General features: G+C 51.7%; 1 protein-coding gene across 2 annotated transcripts in view; it reads left to right on the top strand.

The window, feature by feature from the left end:
* Zc3h7b (zinc finger CCCH-type containing 7B) overlaps positions 1-9,355 on the top strand; it is a 51,993-nt gene extending 42,638 nt beyond the window's left edge. For both annotated transcript variants that reach the window (XM_026405894.2, XM_026405893.2), the window contains exons 17-23: positions 1,130-1,215; positions 4,913-5,046; positions 5,204-5,309; positions 5,411-5,519; positions 5,790-5,923; positions 6,026-6,189; positions 6,573-9,355. In XM_026405894.2, coding sequence (XP_026261679.2) covers positions 1,130-1,215; positions 4,913-5,046; positions 5,204-5,309; positions 5,411-5,519; positions 5,790-5,923; positions 6,026-6,189; positions 6,573-6,828 — 989 coding nt within the window. In that variant the 3' untranslated portion in view covers positions 6,829-9,355. The remainder of the gene's footprint in view (positions 1-1,129; positions 1,216-4,912; positions 5,047-5,203; positions 5,310-5,410; positions 5,520-5,789; positions 5,924-6,025; positions 6,190-6,572) is intronic.
* The last annotated feature ends 3,279 nt before the right edge of the window (positions 9,356-12,634 follow it).

Raw genomic sequence — 12,634 nt, 5'->3', positions numbered from 1 at the left:
TGGAAGTGACAGAAGTAGTCATATTCCAGGTATATTTTGATAGTAGAACCTATACAATTTGTTGATGGACCAGATGTGAAGTATGAAACAAAGGACGGTATCAAGGTCAACTCCAAGGTCAGAGTATGTGGAAGAATGGGGTTCCATGTTCTGAGAAAGCGGAGGCTATAGAAGAAGGAAGTTTGGGGGGTGACCTCAAGGCTCAGCATGGGACAGGGAGTCTGGGCTGCCTGTGGGAATTCAAGTGGAGATGTTGAGCAGGCAGCTAGATGTGGGAGGTTGGAAGTTCACAGGAGAGGTCTAGGCTATAGATACACAATTGCAGATCATCAGCAAGAATCTGGGTGTAAAGTGCATTGCGTGGCCCAGATGAGTAGCTGCTTTGGGGCAGTATTCACAGAATAAGTGGAAAGCAAATTGTGGGAAGGCACTAGAAAGAGTGGAGGAGTTAGGAAGAGGTGCTGAGCTAGACCTCTCAGTGTAGGTTCCTTGAGGAAAGTAAAGAAGAGCAAGAGGACAGGGCCACAGGGAGAGCATTTTAGATCAGATGGGGGAGAATGGTTCTTTGAGAGAAGGGCAGAGAGCTGTTCCAGGCAGAAGGAACAGCAAAGCAGAAGGCCCCCAAGGAAGGAGGAAGACTATCTGCGGGGACTGTGGCAGTGAATGGGGCAGGGTAGGGTTGAGGCTCCAGGGTCTGAAGCTGATGGAAATCCAGGGAGGGTCCAGGCCACCAATCTGCAGCATTTGCCCTTTGGAGACTGGCAGTGAAGAGCCATGACAGCTTCGTGAGCTGGTGAGCTAGGTGGGCTAGGGGCTTTAAGCAGGGTCAGGCCTGAACCCCCACTGAGGGAGGAGGTGGGGTCAGGAAAGGGTGCTGAGCAGCAGGCCCAGGAGAGGTCGATACCAGCAGGGGAATGGAGGGGGTGGCCTTTGTTCCCATGTTGCAGATGAGCAAACTGACTAGGGAGGATGAGTGGATTCCCTGCATCCTGAGTCTTACCGTGGCCTGGCCTGACTGGGGTGAGGCTCCTTCACTTGAGCCTCAGGTGGCACAGGTACCCCGCAGATGCCTTACCTCTCCTTGCCAAGTCCTTTCAGGGACACCTGTGTCTGTCCCCACCCTCCCCAGGCATGACCCATGAAGACATTGTTCAGGAATCCAAGAAATACTGGCAGCAGATGGAAGCCCATGCGGGAAAGGCCAGCAGCAGCTTGGTAAGGCCCAGGATTGGCACTGAGGGTGGGATCAGGCCCCACAAGGTCTAGCCTATTCCTTTACTCTGATGTAATTTCATTTCATATGTACTGGAAAGTTGTAAGACTCAGTATGAAGAATCCATGTATACCCTTTCTGAATTCCCCAGAAGCTAACATTTTTCCATGTCCCACACTTGCTTTGTAGTCTGTGTGTCTGTCTTTGTCATCTCTGTGTGTGTGTGTCTGTGCTTTGTTCTGAATGTGTATGTATACATATACCCATATCTAGTTATATACATAAATGTGCACACCTTTTCACTTTACTCATTGGAGAGTACATTGCAGATATGATGTCCTCTTACCCGAAACGCTTCCATGCATATGTCTTAAAAATAAGGACACTAGCCAGGTGCAATGGTGCACACATTTAATCCCAGTGACTGAGGGAACTGAGGCAGGAGGAACACAAGATTCAGGTGAGCCTCAGCAGTTTAGTGAGACCCTGTCTCAAAAATTAAAAAAAAAAAAAAAAAAAAAAAAAAAAAAAACTGGGTGTAGTTCAGTGGTAAAGCATCCCGGGTTCAATCATCAGTACCAAAAAAGGACCCTTTCTTACAGGAAAAATTGACATTGATACAAAAGTATTATTCAGATTTTATGAATTTTTCCTAAAATTCTGGTTAATGCACTGTGTGTGGTTGTTGTTGTCTCTTTAGTCCCCTTAAACTAAAACAGTTCCTCAATTTGTCTTCTGTGACACAGATGTTTTTGAAGAGCCAGTAGTTTGTAAAAGGTCTTTCCCTGTGGGATCATGTGCAGCTTCCTCATGCCACAGGGACAAGGACATGTTCTCAGAGAATACTATCTCTATTTGTCCTATTACTGGTGATAATTTGGTTAAACATTGATAACCTGATTTAACTTTGATTAAAGTTCTCAATTTGCAGATGGGGAAACTGAGGCTTGCAGCATGTTAGAGACTTGCCAAGGGGCAAGTCCAGGTTCACTGACATTTTGCCTAGAGCTTGCCCTGCACCGTTCCTTTCACCCGATCACCATCGGGTTCCTCATCATCAAACCTTGCCTCTCCCAGCATTACGGTGGGGGTGAGGCTTGCAGAGCGGACCCAAGCTGCAGCATATCAACCCCCTGTTACATGCTAGGCCTTGCCCTGCCCCTGTGCTTATGCCTCCTTAGCCTGTGAGATCACTGTAATTGTAGATGGCATTGTGGACACCAGTCTTAGAAGGGTGGTCTCTGGGACTAGGAGACAGTGTATATAAGGTAAGCCCTCTGTTCTGTCCACACCTGAGGATGATACTTTCATCCATGCCAGACCTATCCACTAACCAAACAGGGAGAGTTGGGTCCCCTAACTCCTTATGAGGCCTGCCTGAATGGGGAAGGGACAGAGGAGCAGGACAGGCTTGCCAGTACGGCTGCCTGTCCCCTTGGGCCTTCCTTTTCTTTTTTTTTTTTTTAGAGAGAGTGAGAGAGAGAGGGACAGAGAGAGAGAGAGAGAATTTTAACATTTATTCATTTTTTCTTAGTTCTCAGCAGACACAACATCTTTGTTGGTATGTGGTGCTGCTGAGGATCGAACCCAGCGCCCTGTGCATGCCAGGCGAGCGCGCTACCGCTTGAGCCACATCCCCAGCCCTGGGCCTTCCTTTTCTAGCCTCCTTGTTCCTGGTCCTTTTCTCTCTTTCTCCATTTCCTGGCCAACCCCTGCTCCACCTGGTCTCTTTGCTCCTGGCCAGGAGCCCAGCAGGAAAGCAGCAAGGGCTCAGGCAGAACCAGCCACCTAGCCTTCTCAAGAGAGAGCACCAAGGGCTGGGGATGTGGCTCAAGCGGTAGCGCGCTCGCCTGGCATGCACAGGGCGCTGGGTTCGATCCTCAGCACCACATAAAAATGAAATAAAGATTTTTTTAAAAAAAAAAAAAAAGAGAGAGAGAGCACCAAATCCCGAACTCTCTTTCCCTCTGACCCCACATCCCTCCTTCCTGACCAGTGGTGCTTCCAGGGATACCCAGGACAATCAGTAAACATAGCTGGCCACAGGTACCATGAAGGGCTTTATCGCCTTCTTGCTGCCAAATGTCCCACCCTGCTCACCCAAGTTACCATGCTGGGGCCTGGCTCAGGAATAGGAAATCTATGCCAGGCCAACTGTGGCCCAGGCAGGAGGCTTTTCCTTGTTTATTATCTGAAGGATGAGGCCAGTGGCTCCGTGAGGCCAAGGACAGGTAGATACCAGGCAGAAGCAGCTTGGGCCGGGTGCTTGCAGCTTATCAGTGCCATCTCAGAGAAAGAAGCACAAATGCCCACCTGAGACCCAACCCCTGTCCTCAGGCCACTTACCTGAGGGAGTCTGGTAACCATTCTGAGCCTGCTTCTGCTTAATCAGATGGGATCGGGAAGGATCCCACCCACTCTGAGAGTTATCAGGAAGCTGGTGAGACCACATGGTTATGAAGTGTGGGCACCATGCCTGAGCCTGTTAGGAGCTCAGAACCACTGTGGCTGTTCTTTGGAGCAAGGTCTAAGCCACCACACCCCTGGGCACCCCACTACCTCAGCTGTGAAATGGGAATAGTACCTTCCTTTTAGTGCATCTCGTGACAATCAAGAGGAACATCCAGAAATCATGAGCGTGTGGGTAATCTGCCTGCTCCCTACATCCTAGTTATTCATCCCAGTCCCTCGCTCCTGGGATTAATGTGCATTATCCTGGGGCTGAGCCAGGCTGCAGCTTGCCCAGTGCCAGACCAGGGGTCAGTCAGTATTGAGGACAGAGCTCTTCCCTGTTCCAGGGCAGGCCCTGGTCTGGGCTTGCTGGGTCACAGGGGTGTGGGCCATAGCTCCTGTCCTGGGGTAACTGCCATAGCAGGATACATGTACTTGCCAGTCTGGAGGAACATGGGCTGTCCAAAGGGGTAACTCCACACCCAAGGATCCCAGGAGAATGGGGAGGCTTTAGCTAACAGGAGGGAAGGGGGATGGCTGGAGGGTTCACAGAGCATCAGATTGGCCATGGTCATGGGGTGGGCACTTTTCCCACTTCTTGACCCTTTGCCCTGTTCCAGGGGTGCAAGACAGAGGATGGGGAAGAAGTATGGGGGAGGGGCCAGAGTCCAGGGCTGCCCAAGGTGGAATCCACTCTGCCCACCCCACCTTTGGGACTCCTGCTCTCTACAGGCTCAGCACTCCTGACCAAATCAGTGGTTCAGCAACTGTGGGAGCACACAAAAGGGACACCTTTGCCAGGAGGGCTCCAGGGAGGACTTCCTACAGGAAGTGGAGCTTGAACTGAATTTTGAAGGACAGTTTCTAAAGCAAGTTGGACGACAAATGGAGGCCGGGAATTCCCGACACAGAGAACAGTGTGTACAAAGGCAGGAGGAGCCCCAGGAAACGCAGCAGCTTCACAGAGCAGGCTGTTCAGGGAATGAGGAAAGGTGGGAGCCAGCCAGGGAAGGCAGAAAGATCCCCTGGTCAGGAAACAGGAGCCCCATTCTTGGCCTGGCTCCAACACCAAGAAGCCAACGGACCTACAGTTGGGAAATCACTGCTGTCAGTAGAACCAAGGAGTAGACCAGCCCATTCTAAGACTTGGGTGACCCTAGCACTCCCAGAGGCTGCCCATGTGACAGACCCCAGGACCTTAAGCATGGTACCTGCAGTGTCACCAACCCCTCCCACATCCCCATACAGGGTGCCCCAAGGACACATGGGCCCAGTACCTTTGACCTACAGATGAAGTTTGTGTGTGGCCAATGCTGGAGGAACGGGCAGGTGGTGGAACCTGACAAGGAACTCAAGTACTGCAGTGCCAAGGCCCGTCACTGGTGAGCGGGTACCAGCCAGGGGCTTGGGCAGGATGGGGCCCACCCATGCACCATGGGTAAAGAGACAAAGACTCAGGCCAGGGCTCTCTGAGGAGGTCACACAGCTCTGAGGCTTCACCCCAAGCTCTCTACACTGGCTTCCTTCTCTGTCCTGTAGCTGGACCAAGGAACGGCGTGTCCTTCTGGTGATGTCCAAGGCCAAGAGGAAATGGGTGTCAGTGAGGCCGCTGCCATCCATTCGCAACTTCCCACAGCAATATGATGTGAGCCTGGGGGCAAGTACAGGTTGGGCAGGGATTGTGGGCCCTGAAGTGTTTCATGCCGTAGGTGGGACTCAACGGGTTCTCCTGCCTCCTTCCCCCAGCTCTGCATCCATGCGCAGAATGGCCGCAAGTGCCAATATGTGGGCAACTGCTCCTTCGCACACAGTCCTGAGGAGAGGGACATGTGGACATTCATGAAGGAAAATAAGAGTGAGTGGCAGACTTGCCCCCTGCTCCTCTCTGCTAGACACCCCTCCGGGCTTGCTGGGCTTCCCTCTGCCTCCCAGGGGTTTCTCCAGCCTCAGCAGGCCATGCCTCCAGTTGACCAGGCTCCAAGGGGTGGGTAGCTTAGCAACAGAGCCTGGAATCCCATGGCTCCCAAGTCCAATGGGGATCATGGATCCATTCTGCCCAATAGATCCATTTTGCCCATTGGATGATAGGGAAGCCCCCTCACTAGGTACTCTGTCCCCTGGTCAGTCCTGGACATGCAACAGACCTATGACATGTGGCTGAAAAAACACAACCCAGGAAAGCCTGGGGAAGGGACCCCAATCAGCTCTCGGGAAGGAGAGAAGCAGATCCAGATGCCCACAGACTACGCCGACATCATGGTAAGCCTGGGCCATGGCCTACACCTGACCCAGGAGGGCAACCTGGAAGGGCTGGCTGGCGGGCAGGTGGGGAGCTGGCACCCACAGTGACTGTGCCCCCAGATGGGCTACCACTGCTGGCTCTGTGGCAAGAACAGCAACAGCAAGAAGCAGTGGCAGCAGCACATACAGTCCGAGAAGCACAAGGAAAAGGTCTTCACATCGGACAGTGATGCCAGCGGCTGGGCCTACCGCTTCCCCATGGGCGAGTTCCGGCTTTGCGACAGGTACTCCAAGAAGGGCAGGGCGGGGCAACGCAGCAGGGCCTGGTGGGATGCAGGTGGGCCTGAGGACATGGATACACTGGCCAGTTCTGGCTCCTCTTGGCCTAGAGATGGCCTCTAGGGCCTGGTATGTCTTGGGTTTGAATACAGCCCTGAGTGGTGGTGGTGGGGCAGGATTGGGGGGTGGGCTCAGATCTGCCTAGTCCCCTTTTCTGTGGCCCTGGCTCAGATTGCCAAGGGGCCAATCATCTAGGTGCTACTGAGCTGGGGCTAAAGCTACCCAGGGAAGAGCTTGTTTGGAGGGAGGTCAAGTGGCTGACCCCAGGTCCCACAGCTTGGAGCAGGAAGGCACAGAGCTTGAGCATTGAGCCTCCTGATGCCCACAGGCTCCAGAAGGGCAAGACCTGCCCAGATGGGGACAAGTGCCGCTGCGCCCATGGACAGGAAGAGCTCAATGAGTGGCTAGACCGGCGTGAGGTGCTGAAGCAGAAGTTGGCCAAGGCCCGCAAGGATATGCTTCTGTGCCCACGGGATGACGACTTCGGCAAATACAACTTCCTGCTGCAAGAGGACGGGGACACTGCTGGTGCCACCCCAGAAGCCCCTGCTGGTGCCACTGCTGCCACCACCATCGGAGAGTAGGGTCAGGTCTTGGCCGTGGGCAAAATCCTGGGGTAGGGGTTGGGGATGGGGAAGGAGGGCCGGATGAAAGGGTCAGGGCAGGCCAGCTGGGGTGGGGGTCCACCCTCATCAGGCAGCCCCTGGCCCCCTGGGGTGCCATCCTTCCCCCACCCCCACCGCCCCAGGTGTGCATATCCAGGTACACAAGCTGCAGCCTCAAGGGTCCCAAGGTCCTCATCCTGCTGAAACCTGGGCAGACCCTCCCCCACCCCCACAACTCTCCTGGTTGGAGAGGGAGGGGCCTGACTGACCCCTCCAGTTTCAACCTACAGCTTTAACTTGTGTCTGCTCCTAAAGGGGGCCGCTCAGGGCTGGGGAGCCTGGGGTCCCCACTTGAATCTGCAGCAGGAGGGTCCTTCTCCCTCTCCCCCCCCACTTCCTGGGGGCAGATCAGGACAAGGGCAAGAGGCCCCAATTAGCTTTAAAATGCAGATCCAAGATGGACCTGGGAACACTATAATGGTCACTTACCACCAGGGACTCGGTTTCCCCTCTGGTTGGAAAGGTGGGAGGAGTTGGGTAGATGATCTCTGGAGCCTGACTAAGGATTCTGGACTGTCACCCCAGCCTCTTTCCCTCCCAGGCCATCAGCATAGATTATACATCCTCAGCCTTCAGAACTGACCTAGCCCAAACCCCATTTTTCAGAAAAGGAAGAGTCCTAGCAGGAGGAGTGATCTGTCCAGGGTCTCCAGCCCTTAGCACAAGGCAGAGATGGATGAAAACACTGTTCACTTAGAGCCTCTGTGCTCCTCGGTGGGGCTGGGACCGTCTCTGAATCAGTGTGTGGCTAGGGCCCCATGCAGTGCCCTTGAGGGCTAAGGAAATGTTGCTCAGAAAAGGGCTGGTCATGTCAGCACCCCACAGAGGGACAGGCTGTCCTGAGGATGGTCATTGCAGTGAGCAGCAGAGGTTACATCCCCATACCCACTCAGGGAAAAGTGGCAAAGGGCAGGTTCTATATAAGGCACAGGGCATGGGGAGGGGAATCGAATGAGGGGATGTGGAGAAAAGGGAGACTTGACCTTGGGCTCCATGGGCTGGCCACTCCAGGATAGAACATGACCCCTCCTTCCTGGACTTACCACCTCCTCTCCCCAAGACTTACCAATATGCCCATCTACCCCTGCCCCTCCCTGATGCCCTACCCTGCCGGCTGCCTGGGACCCCAGCTGATCTCCAGCCCCTGCCCCCACCCATCAAGGCCTCTCCCATCCTCTGAGATGTCTGTGTGTATCCCACCTCCATCCCACCCACCATGGGCAAACCCAGCCTTCCCTGGCTCCCCAGACATTCCAGAATCCCCCACACCATTGGCACAAGGAGTGGGGTACCCCCGGAAGGAACCAGGGGCTAAGGCTATGGGAAGTGAGATGGAGAGAATGGAATACCCCATATTTCTCCACTAGCAAGGATTGATAATGTGTGATGATACAATGTCGGGCACTGGAGGCCACAGAGGACCCTGTTCTTCATGCCACTGCTGCCCAACCTTCTCCCAATAATCATGGCATGCACCCTTTCCTATTTCCTGCCCCCTGGCCCCTGCCCCCAGCAAGCCAGCACTGCAATTTGGGTGCTGGTGGCGTGGCTGGAGGGGAGGAGAGACCATACCCAAGGTGGGGTGGTGGCTGTGAATGTCAATGATACTTGTTCTCCTGATCTGTGGTGTTGCAGTCTGTTGTCACCAGCCTTGTTCTTAGTGTGTATATATGTCGCCCCCGTGATGCATATATACACAGGTATTAAATATATCGCTCTATATAATATTATATATGTGTGTGGTATCCAAGGAATCACTTCTAATGAGGGCTAAAGATAAAGAATTTGGCCAGAAAATGCAGCCATCCTTGCGTGATTAGGAGGGTTTTTCAGGATCACTGGACTGTTTGCAAGGAGACAGGAACTAGAGCCATGGTTCTGAGGTGGTGTGGGCAGTAGGGGTAGCTGTGGCCACCACCTGCACCCTGTTCATCTGATAGTTTCCCAGACCACCCCTGTCTAATGGGAAGAGAGCCTGCGTGCTCAGGGAAAGAAAATTATTTATATTTGTCTCCCCCAAAACCCAAGAAATGAGATTGGAGTTCAGAAATGTTATCTTCAGCCTGTTGTCTATCTAAGGGCCTGACCTGGTCAGAGCTGGATCCCCCACAGGGGAGGGAAGAGAGTGTGAGGCAGGGCAGGGGATGGTAGTGCAGAAAATACTTTTAATGATGAGGGTAACTATTTCAAATGTGACTCCTCCAGGGCCCCTGGCTGGGAGACTCAGAGTTCAACCTGGACTCATGCCCACCACAACAGGCAGGGATAAGATGGCATGGTGGACATGGGGCCGGGGTGGGAGGAGGAGGGATGCTGCATTTCTCAGCTAGGCAGTAATCAATTTAATGGTCCTTTTAAAATGTCTGTGTATTAAAATTTTAAGAATACCACACTTTAATATTAAATATCATAAGTTCTAGTATCTTGATAATAATGTAGATGTTTTAATAACAAATTTTTGTCCTTCTTAAAATAAAATGAAAGAAACTTGCTTACTTTGGCCTTTGTTCTAGAAAATAAATGTGTGCCCTTTGACCCCTGTCCTTGAGGTGTTGCACTCCTGTTCCTCCCTGCCTGGCCCAGGACTACACTGTGCTCATGGAGTAGTGCTGGCTGCTGCTGGCAATGGCTCAGACAGACATTTCCAGTGGTGAGGGGCAAGCGTGTGGCCCTGTATGCAAAGAGGCCCACCAAAGCCCCTGGGCTCCCAAAGCCCCTTGGTGGCTCCATACATATGGCCCCAGGAAGGAGCTGCCCTTTGCCAGAAGACTGCAGCCTGCTTGCATCTCTCCTAGAGGCTGCCCACGGACACCCACACCTCCCTGCATTTACCATCACGTGCTATGGTAGGTTCTATGTGTTTTCTGGATTTGGCCCCTCCAGGAGGGTGAGGGATCATACTGTGTTTTGAAATTTGATCCCAACTGCAACCCCGACTCCTCTGGGCCCAAAGACTAAGGTCACCCGGGCCCAGTTCCTTCCTCTTTAAAAGGAGCAGGTATGGGCTGGGGTTGTGGCTCAGTAGCAGAGCACTTGCCTAGCATATGTGAAGCACTGTGTTTGATCCTCCGCACCACATATAAATAAATAAATAATAAGGGTGCATCAACAACTAAAACAAAATAAAAGGAGCAGGTATATTAGATCAGGAGTTCTGTATCTGCTGCATGAGAGATACTTGTATGTGTGTGTGTGTACGGTACAGGTAGTGAAGGGGTTCTTGAGAGGAGGGCTTACACATGTTCCAGAGTGGGTGCTCCCCAGATAGCCTTAAACTGCAGTGGCCCCAGGAAAGAGGCCCAGGGCCTGTGAATTGCCCAAAGACAGGGAATTGTTTGGGCCAGGTGTGCAGCAGACATCAGAGGCTTCATGAATGGTGGAATGAGGAACTGAAGCAGCCATCTTTATTAGGCACCTTGTTAATGCCAGGCACTGTGCAGAAAGTACGTCTGTTCTCCATGCAACTGAAAGTCTGACCACACTTGCAGCCCAGAGAGGTTCAGAGAAGGTTCCAAGAGCCCTCAGGTACAGAAGCAGAAAAAAGATCAAGAAACCCTGGGAACTGGAAATCGGCAAAGGTTCCTTTGGCACTGACGTTCAGGCATTCTAGGCAGCACTAGCCCCATGGTGAAAAAGCCAAGTGGTGTGCCAGGTACAGTTCCCAAAAGAGAAACAGACCTGCCCTCAGGCTAGAAGGAATGTGATCTTGCATCAGGACCTTCCTTGAACTCAGAAAACGAAAGAGTAAGAGGAGCAGGACTTCAGTGAACCCTGTGGACTAGATTCTTCAATTCTTGTAAATTTCCTTTAATTCTCTTAGGGCCTTTGTTAGTCTCAGGTGGTAAACCTTACCTAACGCCCACCCCATCCCACACCCTGAAAATGTAAGACTACTTAAGAAATTAACTCCCTGGAATCTGCCATCTGCTGGGGAGACCATCCTAAATGGAAGATTTTTGCATCATTACAGTCAATGTGCACTTACTATTCTGCATTTTTCTTTTTCTTTTATTTCACATATGTGGTTCCACATATCTATGTAACCTGGATATTTACAGTCAGTGGCTGATATTTGTGCCATTGATTGGATCCCAGTGGTTGGACACAGGTCTGTTTCTTGGTCTTCAGCCCTGTAAGTAGAGGCTGCAGTGAGTATCCCCAACATAGGGCATCAGCTCCTCCACTCTGGGAACGCTGCTTCCATGGAGAAGCCTGGGACAGGTGCAGGGCCTGGCAGGGACCTGCAGGCAGCTCTATTTGTCTCCAGAGAAGGCTTTTGAGGGTTCTGTCCAAACCTCATCTACATAATTCCTCACCCCCAGAGCCTGTGTAACCTCCTGGAAAATATACCCAGGCTGTTTGGGAAAAGGTTATCTGAGCCATCCAACCTATCTGATTGGTGATCAGTAAGTTTGTGTCAAACTCTTCTGGCATGTTCATTTGGATCCTAGAAGTCCAATATGCCCTACTGGCCAAGGAGAGGACAAGGCACAGTGAAAAGTTCTTGACCCAGTCCTTCACTGGCTGGACCTTCCTGCTCAATAATCATAGGGTCGCCTGCCTGGGGTACAGCTTCCCTGATATACCTGTCAGCACATAAAGGACACCTTGTTCCCAGTGACTCTCCAGGTATGTATGCAACCTTCCCTGGCTCCACATTCTCCTGATGTGGTCCCTGCTGACTGCTGGGCCTCTGCTTGAGCACAGAGTAGGAGATACCAATGTGGATTGTAAGTGTCATGGAAATACTCTAGGGCTGGGGAGTTAACTGGCTGAGTGTGTTACTTAGCCTTGAACACTCTCCAGATCTAGTCAGGTGCTACACTTATGATGTATTAATCCATATGTTGTTATATAATAAAATACCTGAGACAAGGTAATTTATAAAGAACAGAAGCTTACCAACTCTCAGGAAGAGCCAAAGGATTGCAAGTTCAAGGCCAGCCTCACAACTTAGTAAGACTCTGTCTCAAAAGAAAATAAAAAGTGCTGAGGACGTATCTCACTTCTAGAGTACTTTCCTGGCATGTGCCAGGCCCTGAGATCCATCCCCAATACTGCAAAAGAGGGAAAAACAAAACAAAAAAATCCCAGCAACTCAGGAGGCTGAGGCAGGAGGATGCAAGTTCCAAGCCAGTCTCATGAGGACCTAAGCAACTTGGCGAGACCCTGTCTCAAAATAGAAAGGGCTCAGTGGTGAAATGCCCCTATACCAAAAAAAAAAAAAAAAGAATAAAAGAAAGAAAAAAGAAAGAGAAGTTTGCTTGGCTCATGGTTCTGAAGGCTGGAAGTCCAAGAGCATGGTATCATATGGGCTCAGCATCAATTTAGGGCCTTCTTGCTGCATAACAAGGTGGAGAATATCATGTGAAACAGAACAAATGTGCTAGTTCTCTTCTTATAAAGCTACACGAGCTTTTGAGGGACACATGGAAGCCATAGTATGCGGTGAGCATGCATGGTCTGTGAGGCTTAGGACATTTGTGAGTCTGCAGGAAATTCACAGGAGTGAATCTCCAAGAAGGGAATGCCATGCAGCAGGTGGGTGTTTTTGAGATATGTGGGTCACTGAAATCATGCTCTGTGGGTGTCTGCCCACTCCACCTTTGTACTAAAGCTAGTTTTATGGTAAAGAAAGTTCTTGGGCCAAGTACTGGTATCACACCCAGCCCAGCTTAAGTCAGCCCCACCTGCAAATCACAGGCCCACTCAAGGCAGCCTGCAC

The sequence above is a fragment of the Urocitellus parryii genome, chromosome 5 (assembly GCF_045843805.1).
Source record: "Urocitellus parryii isolate mUroPar1 chromosome 5, mUroPar1.hap1, whole genome shotgun sequence".
NCBI lineage: Eukaryota > Metazoa > Chordata > Mammalia > Rodentia > Sciuridae > Urocitellus > Urocitellus parryii.
Note: the sequence above shows the minus strand (reverse complement) of the source record. Positions and strands in the feature narration are given on the sequence as shown.